At 47.0% G+C, this 27,222-nt stretch overlaps 1 protein-coding gene across 1 annotated transcript; it reads left to right on the top strand.

Moving 5' to 3' along the window:
• The first annotated feature begins 8,505 nt into the window (after positions 1-8,505).
• Pxmp4 (peroxisomal membrane protein 4) lies at positions 8,506-25,735 on the top strand. The gene is given in 4 exon segments (NM_172223.2): positions 8,506-8,659; positions 15,552-15,614; positions 19,143-19,341; positions 24,820-25,735. Coding segments are annotated over 4 exon segments (639 nt in total). The 5' UTR covers positions 8,506-8,546; the 3' UTR covers positions 25,084-25,735.
• Positions 25,736-27,222: the final 1,487 nt, after the last annotated feature.

Raw genomic sequence — 27,222 nt, 5'->3', positions numbered from 1 at the left:
GGTGATACCTGGTCATTTAATTTAACTTTTAATCATGGGGCTTAATCGTGCAGTGGTTAAGAGCATTTGTTTGTGCAGAAGACCCAGGCTCCACTCCCAGCACCCATTTGTTGGCTCACAACCTTCCATCCCTCCAGTTCCAGGGGATCCAACGTCTCCTGGCCCCCAGGGCACTGCTGCATGCAGTGTACAGCTATACTTGCTCATAAAAATAAAAATTTTAGGGTTGAGGATTTAGCTCAGTGGTAGAGCGCTTGCCTAGCAAGCGCAAGGCCTTGGGTTCAGTCCCCAGCTCTGGAAAAAAAAATAAAAATTTTGCACCTATGCACAAAATAAAAGTGAAAATAGCCTCTTTAAAAAAAAAAACCCGGGGCTGGAGAGATGGCTCAGTGGTTAAGAGCACTGACTGCTCTTCCTGAGGTCTTGAGTTCAAATCCCAGCAACCATATGGTGGCTCACAACCATCTGAAGTGAGGTCCGATGCCCTCTTCTGGTGTGTCTGAAGACATTGACAGTGTACTCACATACATGAAATAAATAAATCTTTAAAAAAAAAAAAAATCCGGGGTTGGGAATTTAGCTCAGTGGTAGAGCGCGCTTGCCTAGCAAGCGCAAGGTCCTGGGTTTGGTCCTCAGCTCCGGAAAAAAAAAAAGATAAAATAACAAAAAATCCATTTGTTTGTTGAGCACCTACTAAATGCCAGATAGTATTCTGGATTCTAGAAACATAGCCAAGACAAAAGAAAATGTCTTCTTCATTCAGTCATAATCCAAGGGAAAGATGGGCCATCAACAAGGAAATAAACGAGGGATCCAGGAGAGAGAGGACCCATGGCTTCAAATAATGTTTTTGTTCTGGTACAAAGAGAAGCTATGTTACTTAGTCAGGGTGGTTGGTCAAGAAAAGCCTCGGGAGGTAGATGACCTAAGAAACAGTGGTGTCAACTGTCGGAAAAGGTAGTGGAAGCTAGAGAGAATAGTTAAGTACAAACACTCTGAGGCTCTGTATGCAGCCCCACACACTCAGGGGAGCTGAGACTATCAAGGGAGACTTTGTTCTGAGAGTGACAGACAGTGAAAGGGTTCATGGACACCGGGCACTGCAGCCACGGCAGCACTCTGATCTTTTCCTCACCCAGGGGTACATGTGCATCTGTTCTGAGTGCTGGTCTGCCTTCCTAAAGGGCAGTTTTTTTGTCCTCCCTGGGACAATAGGAACCTGTCTTCTTGCCTCCCTTGAGAGATGTTCGGTGATCTCCCAGGACAGAACAACACCTGGCCCGCCATTCTAAATTCTCACAGTTCCTAGCACCACACACAGCGTGTGACAATTTCCTGCTATTATTAGCAGTAGTTATCTCTCCTCTTCTTAAAATTTTTTTTTGATTTATTTATTTATTATATATAAGTACACTGTAGCTGTCTTCAGATACACCAGAAGAGGGCATCAGATCTCTTTACAGATGGTTGTGAGCCACCATGTGGTTGCTGGGAATTGAACTCATGACCTCTGGAAGAGCAGTCGGGCGCTCTTAACCGCTGAGCCATCTCTCCAGCCCCCCTTTTTTTTTTTTTTTTTAATTTTTTTTTTCTCTCCTCTTCTTACTCATCAAGCAGGGGATGTACTGGATCCATGCTGGTTGGACCTCAAGGCCTGTCCCAGAGGCCAGCAGAAAAATGCTTAACTGATCCCAAGCCCTGACACAGATGAATTTCCCCCAGGCAGACCTTATCCTCTACATATTTTTTTTTTTTCGGAGCTGAGGACTGAACCCAGGGCCTTGCGCTTGCTAGGCAAGAGCCCTACCACTGAGCTAAATCCCCAACCCAACCTTATCCTCTACAAACATTACACTGTCTCTTCCTCTATGCCTTCCTCCATCACAATCCCTAGCAGTTACCTGGCCTAGTCCCTCTGGGCTACCTGATTGGCATTGAACTTCTGAAGCAACTAATGTAGTAACTCCAGGCCCAGGGCCAACTAGGGAAAGGAAAAAGATTGAGAAGGTTCTACCGACAAATTTGACAGTGGGCACTCTACTTACCGGCAGAACGTTAAGGACTCTGACAGAACTTAAAACTAGATCCCAGGTTAAGGGCAGGACACGAGCCTTTGAGAAGCAATGTTACATCCTTATATTTGGTGTCTGTAGGAGGTAGCAGGGCATGGGCCATTGATACACACAGAATTGAGAGTTCACCTTCACCCAACTCCCAGCCCCCAGCCCATGATACCTAGAGGGCCTAGACCCAGTAGTCAGAATGTTTCTTTCTGTATGTGGGGGCTGAGGATGCAGTCTAATTGGTGCTTGCTTGGCAGGCAGGAAGCTGCAGGTGGGTCCTCAGCACTGGATAAATAAACCATCATGGTGGTGTGCCTGTAATTTCAGCAATAGGCAGGCGGGTGCGGGAAGATCATAGCTTCAAGTCATTCTCAGCCACAGAGTTGGTTTGAGGGCAGCCAGTGATATAGAAGCTTTTGGTTGGAGGGGACAGGGGTGAGGCTGACAGGAGGGCTCAGCTCACATGGTGGCGGGAGGAGGTGCCTGTTGTCTTCTCATTTCATGTGCAGTGTGGTGTGTGTGCATGCACACACTAAGGAAATAGCTGTAATAAAAAATATAGATATATTAAAAACAAACTGGGAGCTAGAGAAATGGCTCAGTGGTTAAGAGCACTGGATGTCTCCAGATGATCTGGTTTTGAGTCCCAGAACCCGCATGACCTCTCACAATGATCAGGAACTTCAGTTCCAGTGGATCTGAGGGTCTCTTTTGAACTCTGTGGGCACCAGGCACAGAAATGGTTTATAGACATTTATTTGTCTGCAAAACACCCATACACGTAACATATTAACATATACATCATATACATACACATACACACATATAATAGATATACATATATATGTATATATGTATAATTATACCTCAGTGAGTAAAGGGGTCACCTTTAAGCCTGAGCCTAGAGTTCGATGCCCTGGACCCATGTGTTGGAAGACAGAACTAACTCCCAGTTGTCCTCTGATCTCCAGAGGTATTTGGTAGCACACATATATGACTCTTGCCCAGGAATCAATAAATATAATTTTTAAAAGAATTTTTTGGAGGCAGGGTCTCATTATGTAGTTCTGACTGGCCTGGAACTCAAACTCAGAGATCCACCTGCGTCTCTGTCTCCCCAGTGCTGAGATTAAAGTCATAGACCACAACTGGATAAAAATCTCTCTTTTTTTAAAAAACTGGGGTGACCATGTGAAAACTCACTTTAGAGGCACTATCTTTTATTTTTTAAAAGCTTTATTTATTTATTTATTTATTTATTTATTTATTTATTTATATGAGAAAACTGTGGCTGTCTTCAGACACACTAGAAGAGGGCATCAGATCCCATTACAGATAGTTATAAGCCACCATGTGGTTGCTGGGATTTGAACTCAGGACCTCTGGAAGAGCAGTCAGTGCTCTTAACCACTGAGCCATCTCTCCAGCCCTGGCACTTTCTTTTAAAAACAAGGGAGAAAGGTCTCCAGAGAATTGAAATTGACTAAGAACACTCTGGTATTTAACATCCATTTTCCAGGACTCTGATACAATAGATTTCTGCTGGCAAGTCTCTGTGATACTTTGTCACGGCAGTACTAACAAACTATATGGTTAAGATCACAGGCTTTAGAAACAAGCCAGGAGACCCCGATTAAAATCCCTCCTCTAGCCTTTATCAGGGCAAGTTATTAAATTATCTTGGGCAAGTTACTTTGCCTCTGTATACCTCTGCTTCCCAGAAGTTAGCTGATGTTCTTTTTTTTTTTCCCAGAGCTGGGGACCGAACCCAGGGCCTTGCGCTTGCTAGGCAAGCGCTCTACCACTGAGCTAAATCCCCAACCCCCCCCCCCCCCCCCCCCCCGCTGATGTTCTTTATACCACTTAACTCACAGACTTTCTATGAGAATGAGACTGGTAACAAAAGATTTAAAGTCTGTGGGTGTAGTTCTGTGTCAGGACACTCAGTTCCCATAAGACCCAGAGGTTGATACCCAGCACTAGACTAAGTACATTCAGGAAGCCAGTAACCAGTTAGTACACTATAAATGCACTTAGTAAAATTTCTTTTTCCGGGGTTGGAGATTTAGCTCAGTGGTAGAGCGCTTGCCTAGCAAGCGCAAGGCCCTGGGTTCGGTCCCCAGCTCCGAAAAAAAAAATTCTTTTTCTGGGCAAAGGTAAATAAACAGATCTGCCCTGAGGAGTTTAGAGTTGTGCAAAATGTAAATAGGTCACTAGGCAATGAGTGTTTGTATTGTGGCAATATTTTTGCCTTTAGCACCATGAGAGGCTTAGAGAGGTAGAAACTTTTTCATCCAGCTAAGAAAGAGCTTACCAAGAGATAGTATACAGGAAGACTTGCCAAACCAAATTATTTCCAAACATCTGCTCCCAATGCTGGGCCACATGTCACAACCCAGGAACTGATTCTCCATGTAGTTGCAGGTGACATTTTCTTATAGCTTTACTTAGCTCTTTTCCAAGTCACTTAGCTCTTTTCCAAGTCTCTCTCTCTCTCTCTCTCTCTCTCTCTCTCTCTCTCTCACACACACACACACACACACACACACACACACACACACACACACGGACACACAGTTGGGTGAGAGGGAGAGAGAGATTGTGACAGGGTCCCTTGTAGCATAGACAGCTTCAAACTCTCAGTTTGAAGCTGAGTATGACCTTAAACTCCTGGTCTGCCAGCTTCCACCTCTCAAGCACTAAGATTACCTAATTTGACATATTGAAAATTGTTTCTGAGGCTGGGCGGTGGTAACACACACCTTTTTGTCTTAGTCAGGGTTTTCTATTCCTGCACAAACATCACGACCAAGAAGCAAGTTGGGAAGGAAAAGGTTTATTCAGCTTACACATTCACATTGCTGTTCATCACCAAAGGAAGTCAGAACTGGAACTCAAGCAGATCAGGAAGCAGGAGCTGATGCAGAGGCCATGGAGGGATGTTACTTACTGACTTGCTTTCCCTGGCTTGCTTCCCCTGCTTTCTTATACAACCCAGGACCACCAGCCCAGGGACCGCACCACCCACAATGGGCTGGGTCCTCCCTCCTTGATCACTAGTTGAGGAAATGTCTTACAGCTGGATCTCATGAAGGCATTTCTTCAACGGAGGCTCCTTTCTCTGTGATAATTCCAGCTTGTGTCAAGTTGACACACAAAACCAGCCATTACACCTTTAATACCAGTAAGCTGGAGGAAGAGGCAAGTGAATCTCTGAGTTCGAGGCCAGCCTGCTCGACAGATGGAGTCCCAGGACAGCCAGGGTTACACAGATAAACCCTATCTCACATTTACAAACAAACAAACAAACAAGCAAACAAACCACAACAGATAGACGTCTGTTGCAGAGGACCCAAGTTCAATTCCCAGCACCACACTAGAAGCCTCACAAAGGCTTGTTACTCCTGCTCCAGAATCCCGGGATGGGACTCTCTGGCCTCCCAGATGACTTGTACTCACATGCACATACCACACACAGATACATGCAATCACTCATAATTGAGAAATAGCTTTCAACTTTGTGTTCATCGTTATTTCTCAAAAGTCTGTGCTGAATTACAATCTTCATAATCTGTGTTGATCTGTTTGAGTTTCCATGACCTCATAGGAACCCCATTATCTTTGATGACAGGCTGGTCGTCCACCTGCGAAAGTTTATTTTTTGGGGGGGGTCCCAGAATCCCAAAACAGATGTGCTGTTCTTCACTTTGTTTTGAGACAAGGTCTTGTGTGGCCTTGGCTAGCCCAGAGCTCCTCCTCCTAGTTCTCCAATTCTTGGTGAGCACTAAGCCACCGCATTCCTCTAGACAAGGTTGTTCCTGGGAATCCCAACATAGGCCCTCAGGCTGGCAAGGCAAACACTTTCACTTTAGTCAAATCCTCACCCCTAAGTCTGACCTCTGCAAGGCTGTGGAAACCTCCATATCTACCTTTCATGGCCTGAGGGGTCTTCCTTATTTTTATCGTGAGAAAAAAATTTTCAGGGTTGGGGAAGATCAGGTTTCAGCAGTTAAGATCACGTGCTGCTCTTGTTCAGGACCTGAGTCTGGCTCTCAGTTTCCATGTTGGGTGGCTCACTAATGGCTCCAGCTTCCCTGATCACGAACACTCAAACATACGCGCTCAGCAACAGTGAAAATAAATTTTTAAAAAAGAATAAGGTGGGGCTGGAGAGATGGCTCAGTGGTTAAGAGCACTGACTGCTCTTCCAGAGGTCCTGAGTTTGATTCCCAGCAACCACATGGTGGCTCATGACCACCTGTAATGAAATCCAAGGCCCTCTTCTGGTGTGTTTGAAGACAGCGACAGTGTACTCGTATATAATAAATAAATAAATCATAAAAAACAAAACAAAACAATGTGGTGGGTGTGGTGGCAAATGCCCTGCCTGGAGTCTTACAGGATGGCCCAGGCTGGGCTAAAGTCTATGGTCCTTATGCCTCTGCCTCACCAGGACTGAGATTACAGATGTGTACCACCACCACAGCTGGCATAGTCTGAGATTTCTTGATGTACCAAACCCTACTCCCCAGGGTGCAGAAAGACCCATCAGTCACATGGTCCAAGAAAGAGCTTTAAAAGAATCCCCCTTGGGGTTGGGGATTTAGCTCAGTGGTAGAGCACTTGCCTAGTAAGCACAAGGCCCTGAGTTTGGTCCCCAGATCCGAAAAAAAGAAAAAAGAAAAAAAAAAGAATCCTCCTTTCCTTTTTTCCCCCTCAACTGTTGTGTTTGTCTCTGAGGCATCCTTTTCTGGGGTTGCTTGGGGCTAAGGGTTATACAATGGTTTCTGTCACATTAGCCCAGAAGGTGAAATCCTTTGGCTGTTGTTGTTTCCCTAGGGGGCCGTCTCAGAAGGACTTAGGAGGGTCTGCTCTAAGCCTCCTGACTTTGAGCAGGCCCTGAACTTTCACTCTATAATTTCATGCCCTGTGTAGTTAACAAATTGAAATTCACAGGGTCAATATTTGCCAAGGCTCTCATGTCATGAGTGGCTTTGGTGTGCCAGTATCTGAGTCCTCTTGTTAACTATCTGGTTACCAGTATCTGAGTCCTCTTGTTAACTATCTGGTTACCAGTATCTGCAACCTCTTGTTAACTATCTGTATACCAGCATCTGAGTCCTCTTGTTAACTATCTGGTTACCAGTATCTGCAACCTCTTGTTAACTATCTGGTTACCAGTATCTGAGTCCTCTTGTTAACTATCTGATTACCAATTTTCACTCAGTGATTGGCTTGAACATTCCTCACGCTTTTAAGCATCTTTATGTTTATAAGAGGATTATATAAATAAACATACTGGGATGACTAGCTATCTATTAACAGAAATGCCTGAAGAGTTCCCATGCTAAGACCATAAAGGACAGTGGTCTCGATGTGTGGGCCTTGGACATACAAGTGCCAGATACACAATGCTGCATGGGCCTCAGTCTACATCAGGTGTCTCAGGGGCTTGACAGAAGTCGATGTGCAGACACTTGACCAAGCCTGGTTCGATTCTTTCTGCCCATCTTTCTTGTGTTCAAGTCGGGGTCTTGTTCTGGTCTAGATTCTGCCTGGCTACGATCATATGTTTCCTGCACCCTCAGTGAGTTCTCCAGCACTCCACACTGAGCACATCTTTGCTCCACAACCTTTATATCAATAATGGCAAAGGCCAAGCCCTGCTGCTCGTCAGTGCTGGTGCTGAGTACCAGCAAAATGTGATGGAGCTTCTCAGAAATCACTGGAGACTTGGTCACCAACTGTAAGTCTTCCATTCTCAACATAAAGGAAGGCAACTAAGCCAGTAGGTTGGAGAGAAGAGAGGATATGAAACAAGAGGCAAAGGCTGACAATCACATAAATAAGTCCGCTCCTGAGGGCCCTAGGGAAGAGTTTGTATTTTAAAATAAGTAGAAACAGGTACGAGTATGGCACAGGCCTGCAACCCAGTCTGTGGGAGGTAGAAGCAGGGGGATCAAGGATTTAAGCAGGGATTTAAGGCCAGCCTGGGCTATCCTGTCTCAAAGTACCAAACAACAAGAGTGACATATAATTTATGTTCTGAAAAGTTAGCTGTGCTACTCGCTAGGCAATTCAAAGTGTCAAGCGTGATGACAAGCCCAACGTCACCTTCCAAACACCACCCATTCCAAATCGAAAGAGCAACAAACCCCTCCTTCGCCCACAATGAAACAAACTTCTCTCTAAGAAAACTGCCTTCTTATTGGTCAAATCCTGCGTGAGACCTTCCGAGTCCTGGTGATTGGCTACCAACTCTCCATTCTCTTCCAATCAGACAGATATTCCGAAGTGTAAGCGCGTCTCAGCCCCTTGCAGACAAATGCGCTCTGTAATTGGATCTCTTGTATGATTGACAGCAGGATCAGCCAATAGATACAACGACGGGGCGGTGCTCTCCAATGCAGTGAGCTGTGCACCTAGAGCGCAGGGCTGTCAGTGCTTGGCCAGCTAGGTCCTTCGACCCAGTGCTCCGGTGCTATGGCTGCCCCGCCGCAGCTACGGGCTCTTCTCCAGGCTGTCAACAAGCTGCTGCGCCAGCGCCGTTACCACGCTGCGCTGGCCGTGATAAAGGGCTTCCGGAACGGGGCTGTGTGAGTAGGGCCCTGGACTTCGGTTAGGGCTGAGGGACGGGCCTACCTGGGCTTGCGAGTTCGAGGCTCGAAGCCACTGTGCTGTGCACTCTCTAGGAAGCCTTAGGTGTCTGTAGATTTCGGTGCCCCGTTGGTGCAGCAGGCGTCGGTTTCTGGGTTCCGGTACCTTACCCTGAGCTGGGGCTTCCTCTGTCCTGCTTCTTGGTCCTCTGTCCTTTCCAACCTGGCATTCTTGGCTTAGTTGCCTCCTGTGCCAGCACCCGTATCCCCTCACGGGGTCTAATTCATCTCATCTTGCCTTGTGCCCTTTAGCCTACTTGGCTTCTGTAGTTCTGTCTGCACACACAAAAAAAACTGGACTCTGTCCTTTAACAAGCAGGTGGTCACCTGTTGACCTTATAGGTGCCAACAGCGTCACATCTATATGGGACTTCACCTCATTCTTCATTTCCACTGGGGACTCGTGAGAAGTGCCGGTGAATGTATGTAAGGAAAAGTAGCTAATATTTGCTGGGTAAATCAATCTCACTCCCTCAGAGTTAGGAGAGGGAGACCATAGGGTAGTTTTGCTTGACCACTGCCCGGAGGGGAGTTCCAGCTTCTTTAAACCTCATGCCTTAACAGTTACTGAGAGGTTACTGTCACAGTGCGAGCAGTGACTCAGAGAAGAAACCAGCGTCTCTGTCCCCTAAAGTTGGCATCCTGGTAGCAGGGTGTGGCATGGAGGTGAGTGTGTCCACTGCCAGGATTAAAACCTGGGGTCAGCTACCATGTTCTTCATCTTGAACAAATCATTTAGGCTTTCTGGGTCTCACTTTCTGGAAAATGGGTCCCCGGAATATTTCTATACTGTTTGAAGACCATTGCTTCCTGTTCTTTACTCTCTTTCTCTATAGTTTGTGTCGCCATCAGACACTGAATAATCTTTTTCCCCGGCCCATGACTCTCACTAGAAAGTCTTGAGTGGTGTACGTGCCAGTCATCCCAACCCTCAGGAGGCTGGAACGAGCATATTTGCTCAAAATAAAGAATTCTGGGTCATCTTGGGCCACAGTGTGAGACCCTGCCTAACAACGGCAACAAAAAGTGCTTCCCAAGGTTGGAGCATCTTTGTCTAGACTCCTCTGTGTGTCCTGGTGCTCCCTCTGTTATAGGCATTCACAGTTCCTTTATGGATGTTTGAAAACTAGGAACCACTCTTGTCTCTGCCTCACTGATGGGTGGGCCGAGGTTACGGGAGGTCTGTCGATCGCTCCTGGTCACATCCTGTCAGCGTTATAGTCAGGATTCAAACTCAAAATGGATACAGAGTCGGGGAGCAAATGCGTCCTACTGAATCTGGCCAAATCATACCAGACACTGTTTGACCAAGATGGTAACGTCAGTAGCCCCTTTGCCAGGTATGTACTGTACAAAGCAGGAGCTGGCCCTGTACCATCGAGCACTGCCCAAAATGATCTTTGTACAGCTGCCCCTACGCCACCTCTCTCTGTGCCCTCCTCAGTGGACCTTTTCTAGAGCACAGACACTTTCCAGGGTCGGGTGCTTGGGCTCCACTCCTAGTGCTTTCATTGTAAAAACTGAGCGATTTTTCATCTCCTCTGGTCTTGGTTTCCTCTGTAAAATTAAAACTATAAACTCAGCCAGACCTGAGTCCCCAAGGCAGGGATCTCAATACTTGGTAGAGGTACTGATGCTCTGCCTCTCTACAAGGGTCATAAGCCCTGTGACAGGGCTGAGCATGGCGACACACACTTGTCATCATAACACTTTAGAATCAAGTGGATTGAGAATTTGAGGGTAGCCTTGGCTGAAGACCTAGACTCTATAACCAAACCAAAAACAAAACAAAACAAAACCCCAAGAAACAAATACCACGCCAGTGCAAAGCAGTACTGAACAATGCTTTTCAGGATAAGTAGTGGTGATATTCCGGAAGCCAAAATAGAATTTTCCAGAAAGAAAAGGGCATTCTAGCTGTGGAAATGCCTTCAACAAAGGCCTGGAGGCAGGGGGAAAGGTGCTGTATTTGTGAAGAGGTGTGGCCAGTTTAAAGAGGTCAACCTGGATGACTGAGATGTTTGAACTTTGTGAACACTTAACTCACCCCTAACTAGTCCACAAGTGTGAGTTGCCCTCATGCCCAGTATGCTTGCACACGTGGAGGTACAAGGACCAGCTTGCACACTTGGCTTGAGAAAGGGTCTCACTGGCCTGGAACATCACCAGATGGTTAGCTTTTGGCCATCAACCTCCAAGAATCTCCACCCCTTATCTCATTTCTTTGGAATCGTATTTCCTTGCACACAGGTGCCCACCATTATGCCATGCCTTGCCTTTTAACGTACGTCCCAGAGTTTCCAAATTTAGGTCCTCACACTTATAAGGCAAACACCTGACTGACCAAGACACCATTCTAGCCTCTACTTTAATTAAAAACAAAAACCCAAACCAACCAAACAAACAAAACAAACAAACAAACAAAAACCCCAAAATAATCACTGTGTAGCTTAGGTAGAGCTCAAAGCCAAGGTCCTCCTGTCTCAGCCATCCGATTTCTGATATTGGAGGCATGAGGTAACACATCTCATCTGAATTTGAGGAGTCTGAGAAGGGGCTTGTCAGATGTAGGGACTTGAGGACAGGCTGTCTCTGGCATAAAAGGAAGGCCCTGACTCTGGAGGAGGCTGAAGGCCTCTGTGTAGGAGAAGGAGATAAGGCTTTGAAGGTGCTGGGAGAAAGGCCACAGAGACTGAGGTGGGAACTTCCTGGTCACTGCCAGGCAGAGGAGATAAAAGAGAGTCCTGCTGGCTTCTGCAAGAAAATCACCATTTAAAGTTGTTAACTTTAAACTTTTCCTCTAATTTCGTCTTGGAAAAGTTAGGTAACTCATTCACAAAAGTCAAGGGCACTCAACTGTAAAGTTAGGCGATTGTCCTCTGTCAGCAGTCCCTCTCTGTGGAGACAGTCCCTGTGTGAGTGCGTCTCAGAGGAAATCTTTTTTTTTTTTTTTCGGAGCTGGGGACCGAACCCAGGGCCTTGTGCTTGCTAGGCAAGCGCTCTACCACTGAGCTAAATCCCCAGTCCAGTGAGTTCGTTGTCTCTTAGCTCTTCATCCAGAGTGTTGTATGCACTCACAAACACGTCTAACCCCCACCCTCGATGTTTTTCTTTTTAAATGTTAATTCATAGAGTACCTTCCTCACCTTGCAATCTTTGCTACAGTTGCTCTTGTAAATCCCAAAGACAGCCCCAGAGCCAGTCCCAGAGCCAGCAGGCATTTCCCAGTGAGGGCTTTATACCTCCTCCTCCTTCCTGCTCTCCCCGTATCCTTCTCAGTGAATCTTTCTGTGTGCTCAGATCTGATTTCAGGCTTTTAGTCTGAACGTTGAATGAATCTTCATCTCTTCTGACCTCCGTTTTCTCTTTTTAAAAACGTTGACTTCTTTTTAAGATACATTTTTCGTGTGTATGAATGCTTTGCCCACGTGTGTGCTTATGTGCAGTGTATGTGCTTCATACGTGTGGAAGCCAGAAGGGGGTGTGAGATCCCGCACAACTGGACATACAGATGGTTGTGAGCTACCGTGTGGGGCTGAGAACTGAACTGGAGTCCTCTGTGAGGGCAACACTTTAAGTTTTGCTTTTGTTTGTTTTAAGATTTATTTATTTTTTTTCTTTTTCTTTTTTTTTCAGAGCTGGGGACCGAACCCAGGGCCTTGCGTTTGCTAGGCAAGCGCTCTACCACTGAGCTAAATCCCCAACCCCTTATTTATTTTTATATATTGAATGCACTGTTGCTGTCTTCAGATACACAAGAAGAGGGCATCGGATCCCATTACAGATGGTTGTGAGCCACCATGTGGTTACTGGGATTTGAACTCAGGACCTCTGTTAGAGCAGCCATTGCTCTTAACTGCTGAGCCATCTCTCCAGCCCCCCCCCCCCCCAAACACTTGTTCTTAATCACTGAACCATCTCAGTGGTTGCCAGGCAGAGGGGAAGATAATTCCTTTATTTGCCTGATAATTCTTCAGTCCCAAACTAGTGTGGTTTTTTTTTTTTGTTTGTTTGTTTTGTTTTGTTTTGGTTTGGTTTTTTTAAGACAGTCTCTCTCTTTTTTTTTTCTTCTTTTTTTTCGGAGCTGAGAACCGAACCCAGGGCCTTGCGCTTACTAGGCAAGCGCTCTACCTCTGAGCTAAATCCCCAACCCCGAGACAGAGTCTCTTTATGTAACCCTGGCTCACCTGGAACTCCATGTAGACCAGACTGGCTTTGAACTCACAAAGATCTGCCTGCCGCTTCCTCTTAAATGCTGGGATTAAAGGCCTAAAGGCATCCACCACCGCACTCAGCTTGGTTTCCTATCAAGTCTCTTCTGGCCTTATTTCCTCACATGTAAAATGAAAACAGAGGAAACCATTCTCACCACCCCCACCTCTCTCATGTGCATGTGGGTATGTGGCTGAGAGAGTATGGAGGCCAGAGATTGACATTAGTTCTCTTCCTCCATTTCGGTCTGCATTGTTTTTGTGGCTGTGGCTGTCACTGAGGCTGGAGCCTGTGCGATGGGTGGGTTGGCCGGGTTGGCCGGGTTGGCTGAGCAGTGAGTTCCAAGGCTCTGCCTGCTCATCTCCATCCCTTGGTCTGGGGCTGCTGTCGAGGTTCACAGCTATTGTGTCCTCATGGTCACTGTGCCAGCACTTTACTTTCTGAGCCGTCCACCCTGTGCCTGATCCCAGCCATTTGCAGTTTCATTAAGTACCAGGTTAAGGCCGTGTGTCAGTGGAGTCCCTCCCTCCCCCTGACCCCCTGACTTTTTTTTGAGACAGGGTTTCCTGTGTAGCCCTGGCTGTCCTTAAACTTACTCTGTAGACCAGGCTGGCCTTGAACTTAGAGATCACCTGCCTCTGTCTCCCAAGCGCTGGGGCTGCTCTTCGTTGAAGCCCACAGTGAATATTCCTGTATATTCAGGTAACAACAGTAAGTGGCTCACAACCGTTGTCCCAGGCCTTCAAGGGGTTTTAGGACTCATAAAGCTAGACTCAGCTGTAGAAATGAGGGTGAAGGTGTATCTTAGGGTTACCAGTGCTGTGATGAGATACCATGACCACAAGCTACTTGGAAAGGGTTTGTTCAGCTTACATGTCCTAAGTCACAGTCCACTGAAGGAAGCCAAGGCAGGCACTCAAACCAGGCAGAAACCCGAGGCAGGAGCTAATGCAGAAGCCCGCATTACTGCCTTATTTCCCATGGCTTGCTTAGTCGGCTTTCCTATACAAACCAGGAGCATCCGCCCACGGTTGGCCTCACCTGTGGCCTGGGCCCTCCCCATCACTCACTAATTAAGAAAATGCCCCACAGGCTTCCTGCCTACAGCTTGATCTTAAGGAAACATTTTCTCATTGAGGTTCCCTCTCTGAAATTACTGTCACTTGTGTCAAGTTAATATAAAACCAGCTAGCATACATGTCCGCACACATACACACAAATAAATCATGTTTAAATCTATCAAAATGGGTTGGGGATTTAGCTCAGTGGTAGAGCACTTGCCTAGCACTGGGTTCAGTCCTCAGCTCCGAAAAAAAAAAAGAAAAAAAGAAACTAAATCTATCAAAATAATAGTAATAAACAACTAAAATTAAATTCTTGGTATGGTGACATACACCTTTGATTCCAGCACTCAGAAGGTATAAGCAGGCAGGTCTCTATGAGGTTTTTTGTTTTTCGAGGCAGGGTTTCTCTGTATAACAGTCTTGGCTATTCTGGAGCTAACTTTGTACACCAGGTTGGCCTTGAACTCTATCTGACCCTGCAAGAGTCTGTCTGCCTCTGCTTCCCAAGTGTTGGGACTAAAGGTGTGCACCGGGCTGGAGAGATGGCTCAGTGGTTAAGAGCACTGATTGCTCTTCCAGAGGTCCTGAGTTCAAATCCCTCTTCTGACGTGTCTGAAGACAGCTACAGTGTACTGACATACATAAAAATAAATCTTTTTTAAAATGCATTTATTTATTTATTTATTTAATTTATTTCATGTTGCTACACTGTAGCTGTTTTGAGACACACCAGAAGAGGGCATCAGATTCCATTACAGATGGCTGTGAGCCACCATGTGGTTGCTGGGAATTGAACTCAGGATCTCTGGAAGAGGCTCTTAACCACTGAGCCATCTCTCCAGCCCAAAAAATCTTAAAAAAAAAAAAGTGTGCACACCTCTCCAGGCCTTTATGAGGGATTTTGTTGTTCTGTTTTTTATGGTGATGGTTTGTTTTTGAGACAGGTTCTCACTTTGTAGTCTTTGGAACTCACTATACAAACCAGGCTGGTCTGGAACTCAGAGAGACCCTGTTGGGATCAAAGGTGTGCACCACCACAATGGGCCTCTCTGAGCTCGAGGCTAGCTTTGTGTACATGTTGAGTTCTAACCTAGTTAGTGCTACATAGTAAGATTCTGTGTTAATGAATGAATGTAATAAAATCGGTATTAGTAATAACAATAATAAATCAAATTTAAAGTTAATACAAGATGAGCATGGCTGTGGTATGAAATACACAAGGAGCTGAGGGCATGTCTCTGCAAAGCCAGGAGGGTGGGAATGGTGGCCACCTTTTGCATACTTCATTTTCTCCCATTAGAATTATACCCATCCTTCTAAGGTCTAGCATTCCTTTTTAGTTGGGGAAACTGAGGCTCGGGGAAGGTAAAGATAAGCCAAAGGCCACTCTTCCAGGAAGGACTAGAACTTGAACCCACATATAAATGGAGAGCCAACATTATTTCCTCTCCCATGGGCATCAGTATTGGGGGTGTGAGAGAGACCCTGGGGTCCAAGGGAGAGGCTGGAAACTGCTACAGCAATGGCTTAGTGACTGTTTTCTTTCGTTTCTACAGCTATGGAGTCAAAATCCGGGCGCCTCATGCACTGGTGATGACCTTTCTCTTCAGGAGTGGCAGGTACCTACCCTCTCTGCATACCACTGGGAGAGATGGGGTCAGCACTCAGGCCAGAATGGCTAGTTCCTAGCTGGGACAAGCTTCCCTGTGCCCCTATTCTTCCTAAAGGCCAACTCTGAGTCTGTGTCCCTGACTTGAAAATGCCTATGGCTCCTCATATCCTCCGAAGAGACCCAGCAGTCAGATCTGACCTTCTCGGCCTTCTGCACTCTGGCAGCGTCCTGTGTGGGTTGCCTTGGAACACAGGTTCTGTTCCAGGCACATGCTTGGTCCTTCCACCCCCACACATTTCCCTGTGTGTGTGCCCACTTCCAGGTTTGCCCTGGCCTCTGTAGCGAGCCTTTATTTTCTTCCTGGAAACCTGTCTAGTTCTCCGGGAATCAGACTCTGTTCCCCCCTCACCGGCTTCAGTGTCCTGGCCCTCTTTTGAGTTCTTGTAACCCTTCCTTCTTGGCCTCACTCAGAAAATTCACTGCAGTCCAGTTTTTGTGGCTATAGACACACCTGCGGCTTACAAGAGTCCTACCCAGGGGTTGGAGCGACGGCGCCATTGGTTATGAGCACTTGTTGGTTTTTCAGAAGACCTGAGTTTAATTCTTAGCACACACGTAGTGGCTCCCGATCATCTGCGACTCCAGTCCCAAGGACCCCCACGCCCTCTTCTGAGCTCTGCAGGCACCAAGCATACGTACGTGTGATATACAAAGATGCAGGCAGAACACTCAAATATCAAAAATAAATATGTCCCAAAGCAGAATCATACTGAGAGGGCGGGTTACGTCTAAGTTGCAAGATTTCTAATTTGACATTTTTATTTTACTTACCTTTGTTGGGGCTTCTTGCCCTCCAAATCTCATCTTTTCCTTTCCCCTCCCTCCCCTTCTCTTTCCCCCTCTCCTTCCTCTCCAGAGCCAGGAACATAGCAGCCATGCACACTGCTACTAAACTTATCCCCAGCTCCTCCTGGCCTTTTTGTTTCTGAGACGGGGCCCCACATCGTTTTCTTTGTTTGTTTGTTTGTTTGTTTGTTTGCTTGGTTTTTGTTTTTCAAGACAGGGTTTCTCTGTCAAGCCCTGGCTGTCCTGGAATTTATTCTGTAAACCAGACTGGCCTCGAACTCACAGAGGTCTGCCTACCTGGTGTGTGCCACCATGCCTGGCCCAAATCATTTTTTAAAACCTGAACCTATTCATTCGGTCACCAAGTACTTAGTGAATGTCCCATTATGAGATGGACACCGTTTGGGCTGCTACGGAGATAGCTGTGAGCAAAGCAGACATGGACCCCTGGATCTCTGCCTTTCTAGGGTTCGTCTTCCAGCAGGAGGAAGCAGAGCAGGAGGCGAGGCATGCCTGGTGAGGCTGAGGAGTCAGCCACCAGAGGACTGAGCTAGTCCTGTCCAGCTCTAGACCTGAGAGACTGAGAGAGGACCTTTTAAGTGAGAACAGAAAACTAGCAGGGTATGCCAATTTCCTGCAGGGTTGGGTTTTATTTTTTTTAATTTATTTTATTTTTAATTATATATCTCTGAACATGTGCCTGTGAGTGCAGGTACCCTTGGAGGCCAAAAGAAGGTGTTGAATCTTTGGAGCTAAACCCTGACGTGGGTGCTGGGAACTGAACTTGGGCCCTCTGTGAGAGCAGTATTAGCTCTTAACCTCTGAGTCATCTTGCCAACCCGCTGTGGGAAGCATCGCACGTTCTGTTAACTTTTTGCTCCTTGAGACAAAGTGTCCTGCCCTGTTATCTGCCTGCCCTCCCACTTGAAGGCCCCTGTCCCACTTCAGCCTTCCAGACAGCTAGGAGAACAGGTTGGTGGCTTCTGTATGTGGAACACCATGGGGACATTTGCTGCCTGGCTGAGAACAGCTTGGAGAGAGAGCCACACAAAAGCAGAAGCCATGGCGTATCTGTGGTGGCGGGTGGGAAGACAGCAGTCAGACTCGGAGACATTTTCTTTTTTTTTTTTTTTTTTTGGTTCTTTTTTTCGGAGCTGGGGACCGAACCCAGGGCCTTGCGCTTCCTAGGCAAGCGCTCTACCACTGAGCTAAATCCCCAACCCCCGGAGACATTTTCAAGGGAAAATCACTGCCTGCTACTTACGTTTTCAGGGTTTGTTTGTTTGTTTTGTTTGAGGCAGAGTCTCACTGTACAGACCAGGATGGCCTCACACAGAGGTCCACAGACCTTTGCCCTCTCAATTGCTGGAATTAAAGGCAAGCGTCACAGTGTCTGGCCTTACTCTTTCACTTAGTTTTTGAGACAGGGTCTTGTTTCATAGCTCAGGCTGGCCCACAACTCTCAATCTTTCTGTTTTACCCAGGAATGTGTCACTATGCCCAACTGTAATCCAACTGTCTTGCTTTAGAAATGGTATTCATAGCTGGACATGGTGGCATACTCCTTTAATCCCAGCACTTGGGAGGCAGAGGCAGGTGGGTCTCTGAGTTCCAAACAGTCTGGTCTGTGTAGTGAGTTTTTGGACAGCTATCTCAAAAAAAAAAAAAAATTAACCAGCTAACCGATAAACAAACAAAAGTACTCATGGGGCCCATGTTCTCATTCACTACGCCCCTGTCTAGAACTGTAGTCTCTGCTCTCTCCCTGGGTTGTCTTTGCTGCCCCTAGTGGCACTGTAAAGATGGCTCTGCCATTGTGAATGTCTGTTAATTTTACAGAGGACTGGAATTTGGTTCCTGGCACCCCACACACCAGCAGCTCACACCTCCCTATAACTCCAGGTCCAGGGAGTCTGGTGCCCTCTTCTGGTCTCTGTAGGTACTCACGTGGGAGCAAGACACCACCTTTCACCATACCCCGCTCCCCCCTTTAGAAAGAAGATGGATTGAATTAGTTCTTTATCTCAAAAGGAGCAGCAGTTGCAGTTGGCTGACTTCAGTCCCCCTTGCCCACACACAGCCCCTGTTCATAGCCTACACTGGTCTTTCCCCATTGCTTCACTCCCTTCCTCTGTGTTTGTCCTTGGGGCCTTTGTGTACAACAAGTCTTCTGCCCAGCAAGCAGCCTGCTCTCCTTACCGAGTCCTTCCTGTCCTTCAGACCCCAGGACAACCTGCTGCCAACGTCAGTGTCTAATTCTTGTCTCGTTTCCCCTTCATAGACCCCACAAAGGCAGAAAGCAGATCTGTCCTTTCTCAGAATTCAGTCTGCAGATCTAGCTCACAGTAGGCACTCATGTGTTCACTCATCTCTTCCTTTTGTTGAACACCTACTGTGTGCCGGACCCCGTTCTGTGCCCTTAAGAAAAACAAAATCTGGACCCTGCCAGAGCAGGGGCTTACACCAAGGACAAGGGGACTTCATAAACCAGCTTATTAACACTAAATGGTGACAAGAAGGACCGGTGAGGAAGGGGATGGGCACTCGTTAACAAAAGGGGTTGGGGAGTGGCTCCAGTCTGGTGAGAGAGCTACCCACGGAGGACATGATTCAGATCTGTGTGCACCCTGGGGAAACCTACCTGAGCCCACTGGGCCTGCACTCACGGGAGGGCTTTCTGTTTGTGCAGTCTCCAAGAGAAGCTGCAGGCCATTCTGAAAGCCACGTACACCCACTCTCGGAACCTGGCCTGCTTCGTCTTCACCTATAAGAGTCTCCAGGCCCTACAGTCCCATGTGCAAGGTGGGACCCACCAGATGCACTCTTTCCTGGCTGCCTTCATCGGGGGGCTCCTGCTGTTTGGAGAGAACAATAACATTAATAGCCAGGTAAAGGCTTTCCCGAGATGGGATGGGGTCAGTGGGGCGGCCTTCAGTTGAAGGTGAACTCTTGGCTGCCGTCTGTGACTGAGGTCTAAGAATCGCCAGTCCCCGGGTGACTTTGTGTCTGTGTCATTTCTCCCTGAATTTTCCCATTGTTGTGGGCGGGGGGTGTTTTGGGGGGCAGGGTTTCACTGTATAGCCTTGTACACATCACTCTGTAGACCAGACTGGCCTTGAAATCACATGGATCTGCTTGTCTTTGCCTCCTGACTTCTGAGATTAAAGGCAGGTGTCAGCACCTCCCAGGGCAATTTTCCCCACAGTTGGAATCCAAGGGTTCCCCACATCAGTGTGTCTGCTGCTCTTTGGGGCAAAGATCTTGGTGGTGGTGGTGGTGGTGGTGGTGGTGGTGGTGGTGGTGGTGGTGGTGGTGGTGACAGGTTTCATCTGGTTCAGGCAGGCCTGGCGCTTGCTATGTAGCTAAGGCTGGGCTTGAACTCCTGATGTTCTTGCCTTGTTCCAGGTGCTGAGATTACAGATTTTAAATTATTTACTTGTGTGTGTGTGTGCCTCTGTGTGGGGTATGTATCCGCGGGTGGGTGGTCTTGGAGGCCAGAAGAGGGTGTTATCTCTGGAGCTGGAGTTGTGTGCCACTGCCCTATGTGGGTGCTAGGAATCGAACTCTGTCCTCTGCAAGAACAGCCAGTGCTCTTAACTGCTGAGTCATCTCTCCAGCCTAAGACTTTTTTTTTTTTTTTTAAGATACTTTGACCTGGGTGTGGTGGTACAGTGAGAGACTAACCTGGTTTGAAGCCAGGCCTGGACTGCTTAATACAAACAAGCAGAACTCAGTGAAATTGAAAATAGGAAATCAAAAGAGAAAAGCCGGTTGTCTGGAAAGATGGATAATATCTATAAGCCTCTACCCCAGGATCACCTACCAAGATTTTTCCCAGTGCTAGACATGACACAGATTATGTTTAATGCCTTGTATAGTAAAAGACCTTGAGGAGGCCCAGCACTCAGAAGGCAAAGGCAGGAGGATGTGTGTGAGTTGGAGGCCAGCCTGGTCTACAGAAGTGACTTCCAGGGCTTGCTTCTTTGTTTTTGAGACGGGGGTCTCTCTATGTAGCCTGTGAGGTGCAGGTAAAGTTGCCTGCCATTAAGTCTGACAACCTGATTTGCTCCCTGGGACGCACATGGTGGAGAGAACCACCTCCCTAAGGTTTTTCTCTGATCTCTTTACATGTGCTCTGGGGTACTCGTCCTGTACCCCCTAAAATAAAAGAATAAGAAATGAAATATAATTTTTTTTAAAGATCTTGAATACCATGGGTTACTATTCTATTTTTTGCAGACTAGTTTTTTTTGCAAACTTGGTAGCTGATATGAAATAGACTGATTCTTTAGGAAGAAAATCGTGTGCCCAGGTCACACAGGAAAAGACAGTGTGGATGACCAGTATCTGATAAAAGGGCAGACTCTGCCTGGCTTGCTCACAGGTGCTCAGAGACATTATGATAAAATCAGAAAACAAATGCAAAAAAAAGTCCTCACCTACCACCTACCCCCACCCCACCCCCCACCCTCTGTAACTCAAGCTGCTGATGGAGCCAGTCCCTGTTGTCCACGCTTGTGCCAGGATGTGGATGGGGCTTTGATTTCCACCATGCCTGCTGCATGGAGATGGGGAAGGGGACTAGCTTTTGGCCATTGTACTCTGTGGCCGTTTGTATGTGTGTCAGATTGCACATTCCTAGAAATGAAAGGTCTGTGGGGGCATTTTTACTTTGTAAGGAAGTTTTCTGAGGTCCTTTTGCTATATGGGTGTTTCGCCTACATGTGTGTCTGTGCAGCATATATGTGCCTGCTGTCACGGTTTGTATGTGCCCAGCCCAGGGAGTGGCACGATTAGGAGATGTGGCCTTGGTGAGTGAGTAGGTCTGTCACTGTGGGCATGGGCTTTATTTAAGACCCTCACTGCCCAGGAGCCAGTCTTTTCAGAGCCGCCTTCAGATGAAGATGTAGAACTCTCAGCTCTGCTCGCACCATGTCTGCCTGGATGCTGCCATGCTCCTGCCTTGATGATAACGGACTGAACCTCTGAACCTTTGAGCCAGGCCCAGTTAAATGTTGTCCTTATAAGACTTGCCTTGGTCATGGTGTCTGTTTCACAGCATAAAACCCTGACTAAGACACGGGGAATCCCCGGAGGCCAGAAGAGGGCATTGGATCCCCTGGACCTCGAGTTACAGATGGTTGTGAGCCGCCATGTGGTTGCTGGGAATTGAACATGGGTCTCCTGGAAGAGCAGCCAGTGCTCTTAACGGCTGAGCCATCTCTCCAGCCCCAGACTTTTTTTTTCAGGGTTTTTGAAAAAGGGTTTCTCTTTAGACCTGGCTGTCCTGGAACTCAGAAGACCAGGCTGGCCTCGAACTCAGAGGACAGCCTGCCTCTTCCTCCTGAGTGCTGGGACTAAAGACATGAGCCACCACCACCTGGCTCCTTCTTTCTTTTAAAACAAATTATTTTTCTTGTATGTTTTGGAGTGTTTGCCTGCATGTGTGTGTGCACCGTATGCATGCCTGTGTGTGTGCACTGTATGCATGCCTGGCATCTGGGAAACCAAAAGAAGATGTTGGGTCCCCTGGAACAGGAGTTACAGAAAGTAGTGAGCTGCCATGTGGGTGCTGGGAACTGAACCTGGGTCCTCTAAGAGCAGCAGTGCTTAACTGCTGAGCCATCTCTGTAGCCCATTTTACTTTTTGAGACAAGGTCACATGTTACCCGAGCTATCCTCAAACTCAGCATAAGGCTGAGGTTAGCCTTGAACCCCTGCTGCCTTTACTTCTCCAGCATTTGGATTATAGGCACAGCCAGCTATTTCACTTTCCTTACAGTGTCTTGTTCTGTAGCCCACGTTGGTCTTGAGTCTTGGCAGTTTTCCCTGAGCCTCCAGGGCTCTGGACTTATAGCAGTTGATGGCCTGCCTGGCTTAATTCATTCCTTTTTATTCCTAAGCAGTGTAGGTAGTGGTGGTGGTTGTTGTTGTCGTCGTCGTGGAGGGATATCTGGGCGGTCTCTAACTTTGGAATATTGCAAGGAGAGCTGAGAAGAACTCTCGAGTATAGATTCTTCTATGACCATAAGTTCTAGTTTTTCTGGGATGAAAGCCCAAGAGTGTAATTGTGGGCTGTGTGGTATATGCATGCTTGGTTTTAAAACAACCTGCCAAGAAAGAAAAAGGAAAAACCGAACAACCCTCTGCCGAGCTGTTTTCCAGAGTAACTGTCATTTTTACACTCTCTCCAGGGAGACGGGGATGGCTTGTCTACTTTCTCCACATCCTAGCTAACATTTGGTTTGTTGCGTGGTTTATTTTATCCATGTCTTAAAATTTTTATTTGTGTGTGTGTGTGTGTGTGTGTGTGTGTGTGTGTGTGTGTGCGCGCGCGCGTGCATGATGTGGTAAGTACAGGCAGGCACCTGCCATGGTGCATGTGTGGAGGTCAGAGGACAACTGTTGGAAGTTGGTTCTTGCCTTCCACTGTTGACTCTGGGATCTAACCAGCTTGTCAGGCTTTTGCTGCAAGCGCCCTCAAACCATCCCACTGGCCCTGTCTTAGCCGTTGTGACAGTGACTCCGCCTTCCCTGCTGGCATTTCCTCATTATCATTTATTCACCACCAGCATGAGCTCTTTGAGGAAGCGCCTTTCCTTATTCTCCAGTGGGAATATTTCATGTTTTACTTCTGAGCCCTGAGGACCGTTTCCAGGTAGTCTGCATGGGCTGCTTTGCAGATATACGTCGTGAACGTCTCTCATCTCTAACTTTTCTTTCTGAGATAAGGTCTTGGCATGTAGCCTGTTGGCCTGGAATTTACTCCATACACTCACTCAGCTGGCTTCACAAAGAAAAAAAAAATGGAATCTCAGGGAGATCCAAAATGTTGTTTTTCCTTCTTGGGGTTCTTTTTTTTTTTTTTTAATTTTGAACTGCATATAATTCATTTTAAAAACTTCTAATAAAAACTTCTAATAAGGGAGTCAGGTATAGTGGTGCACTTCTTTAATCCCCATTCTTGAGAGGCAAAGGCAGGAAGATCTTTGTGAGTTCAAGGCCAGCCTGGTCTACAGGATGAGTTCCAGGACAGCCAGGGCTGTAGTGAGATACCCTGTCTAGAAAAATAAGAAGACAAAAACAATAACAACAACAACTATTATCATTATTATTATTATTATTATCATTATTATTATTTGTCAACCACAAAGGCTGACAAGATGGTTCAGCAGGCTAAGGTGCTTGCTGCCAAAGCTGATGACCGGAGTTCCATTCCTGGAACCGTATAATAGGAGGAGAGAGTATCAGCTTCAAGTTATCCTTGAAGAAGCTAGGCACTAAGGTACTTACTTGTAATCTCAGCTCTGGGGAGGTGGATAGTGTCCTCTGGCTTACACACACACACACACACACACACACACTCTAGATACATATATATACACCATACACAGAGAACACACATATACACTATACATATACACAAATAAGTACATACAATATTACTATTATTACTTTTTTACAAGGCAGGCACAGAAGCATCTGTTCATGATTCCAATTTTGGGGAGATAGAAAGAGGTGAACCCCTGAACCCCCTGGTCAGCCAGCCTGGCCGCTCAGTGCATTCCAGGTTCACTGAGAAAAAATCTTGTCTCACAAATGGGGTAGAGGACAGGATGGATCTATAGCTCAGAGATAAAGATGCTTTTACATCTTTAAAAAGAGGAAACATTTTGTATTCTTTGGGGGTCAGGGGCTGAAGCAAGGTTCATCTACACAGGCCTTGCTGTCTCAGCGCTCACTCTGTTACCAGGCTGCGTCAGACTCACAGAGGGGATTAAAGGCTTAGAGGTGCCACTCCACCTGGTTATAAATGGAAAGATTTATTAGGACATTGTTGGCTTTTTGAAAAATTTGTCAATTTGTCACAGAAAAAAAGAAAGAAAAAGAAATTAAACTAGAGCAGGCATGGTGGCACACGCCTTTGGTCTCTGCACTCAGGAGGCAGAGGCAGACCGAGATCTCTTGAGTTCCAGGCCAGCCTGCTCTTCAGACAAGTTCCAGGAGAGCTATGTAATAGGGAGACCCTGTCTCCAAGCAAAAGCCCAAAACAAAACAAAGAATTATGCTAGAAAGGAGAGTGAAGAAGACACCAGTGTCTGTCTCTGGTCTCTACACACGTGGGCACGTGTCTATGTCACAAGCACCCAACACACACGGGGACTCACATACACAGACACACGCACCACACACACAGAAATAGAAACATTAAGGTGCCTGTGGCATACCACCCCAGTCAGCTTGCCCGTTAACTTGGAGATCACAGAGCCAGTGCAGTGGATATCCAGTGCCTCTGGTTGAGCGGGTGGGTGAAGGTTCCCAGAGCCTATGCTGACTTGTAACCTCGAGTATTTCCCTCCCCGCAGATCAACATGTACCTGACATCACGTGTCCTGTTTGCCTTGTGCCGCCTGGGTGTGGAGAAGGGCTACATCCCTGCGCTCAAGTGGGACCCGTTCCCCTTACACACGGCGGTGATTTGGGGGCTTGTGCTGTGGCTCTTTGAGTATCACCGGCCCACTCTGCAGCCCTCACTACAGTCCTCCATGACCTACCTCTACGAGGACAGCAACGTGTGGCACGACCTCTCAGACTTCCTCATCTTCAACAAGAGCCGCCCCTCCAAGTAACACAGCCCAAGGTGCTTCGGGAACTCCAACGCCCAGACAGCTTCCAGGCAGCGTCCCGCTGCTGCTCAGGGTACCGTTCTATTGGCATACCGTCATGGAGGATCCTGCCTTCTCAAAGTCATGGACCTCACACTCCAACTTTTATTATCCCAGGCTCCCACTTGCTGAAGGAAAAGTACCGAGGTTTACGCCTGCCTCCGGATACTGTAGCAAGTGGCTGGATCCAGCTAAGGATTCCAGATGCTCTTCCGACCTCTGTAAGGCCAGGGCGAGTTCAACCCTCTCTGGGCCTCAGGTCATTCAGTTCAGGGGAGGACCCTCAGAGGAGAGTGTCCTCCTGGGGGAATACGGTGACCCTCCCCTCTACTGTGTATCAGAGGGCTCCTTGCTACTGGGCAATAGGTTACAAATACTTTGAAAGGGAAAAAAAAACTAAATTCTTTGTCTAAGTTATTCTACCGAGACGTTCCGGAACCCTACTGTCCAATGGGAACGAAACATGAGCCATTCGATAGAGGTACAGCACGTGCCAGGCTTGTGCGAGATCCTATCACCAGCACTGAGAATAAAACGCCTAGTGACCACATTTCTGAGATGCATTAAGAAGGCTGTGGCACTAGGGTTATGAGCTCCAGGCCAGGCTGGGATACATAAAAAAAAAAAAAAACAGGGGTTGGGGATTTAGCTCAGTGGTAGAGCGCTTGCCTAGCAAGCACAAAGCCTGGGTTCGGTCCCCAGCTCCGAAAAAAAGAAAAGAAAAAAAAAAACTCTATTTCAAAAAAAAAAAAAGGTGGGGGGGTGGTGGTCGCAGGGAGATGGCTCAGTGGATAAAGATGGTTGCTGTCCCAAGCCTGACAACCCGAGTTCCACGTGGTGACATGGTGGAAGAAGAGAACCAGATCCTGCAAATTGTCCTCTGACCTCCACATGTGTGCCTTGGCATGTATGTGTGCATGCATACACACACATGCACATATACAATAAATAAATGAAACTATAATAAAGCATTAAAGAATGTGTAAGATTAACCTTCATCGTACATTTTGTCTGCGTGTATATCTGTGTGCTGTGTGTGTGTCTGGTACCAGCAGAAGTCAGCAGAGGGTGCTGACTCCTTGGAACTGGGGGCATGGGTGTTATGATCCACCATGTGAAAACTGAGGCTCCATCTTCTGCAAGAGCACTTAGGGCTTTTTTCTTTCTTTTTTTTTCCGGAGCTGGGGACTGAACCCAGGGCCTTGCTCTCGCCAGGCAAGCGCTCTACCGCTGAGCTAAATCCCCAACCCCTGCACTTAGGGCTTTTTGCTGGTGTTGTATGTTTGTCTGCTTTTTTTTTTTTTGTTTTTTTTTTTGTTTTTTTTGTTTTTTGGTTTTCCAAGACAGGCTATCCTGGAACTCAGACTGCCTCTGTCTCCCAGGGCTGGGATTAGAGACATTCGCCACCACTATCTGGTGAACTAAATGCTCTTCACTACTAAGCCATTTCTTCAGCCTCAGACTTTAATCATATATATTTTAACTCAGTATTTCCAAAACCTTATCATTGCAACATTATGTTATTATAAAGAATTAATGACATTCTTCCTTAAGCTGCATACTCACCACTGGCAGCGTGTGCTACGTGTATCAGGTAACGAGTTATCAGCACAGAAGATTCCAGCAGACACTGAAAATCTAGAGCTAAAGATACAGTCTGAGCCCCACAACCCCTCTGTGATGCGTCCCTTTGGGGGGGGGAGGCTTTTCAACTCTTAGTGCCTCCAGCCCCATAAATGAGGATAATCACGGTCACCTGATGCCCACACTGGACACATCACACCTGAAGCACTATACCAGCTACTGCAGCATAGCAAGTTTCCACTTTCTCCTGCCCACCCTGTACACGATCGCCTCTAATCCATAGTTACCTCGAGAGGATGCTTTGTCGATCGTGTTTTCCAGGTATGGAAACTCCGGTCAGAAAAGAGGTACCTTGCCCAAAGTAACGTGGCTACCGTGATGTAGTCTCGTGATGATTTGAACAGCCTGCCTGAAACCTGGGCCATGTTCTGCAATCGCTGATTATAGGATCTGACATTTGAAACCAACCCAGATGCTCACAGGAGCTCCTGGTGGCATAAATGGAGGTGCTTGGGGTGC

The sequence above is a fragment of the Rattus norvegicus genome, chromosome 3, assembly GCF_021556685.1.
Source record: "Rattus norvegicus strain SHRSP/BbbUtx chromosome 3, alternate assembly SHRSP_T2T, whole genome shotgun sequence".
Taxonomy (NCBI): Eukaryota; Metazoa; Chordata; class Mammalia; order Rodentia; family Muridae; genus Rattus; species Rattus norvegicus.
This window is presented reverse-complemented; position numbering and strand designations above follow the sequence as displayed.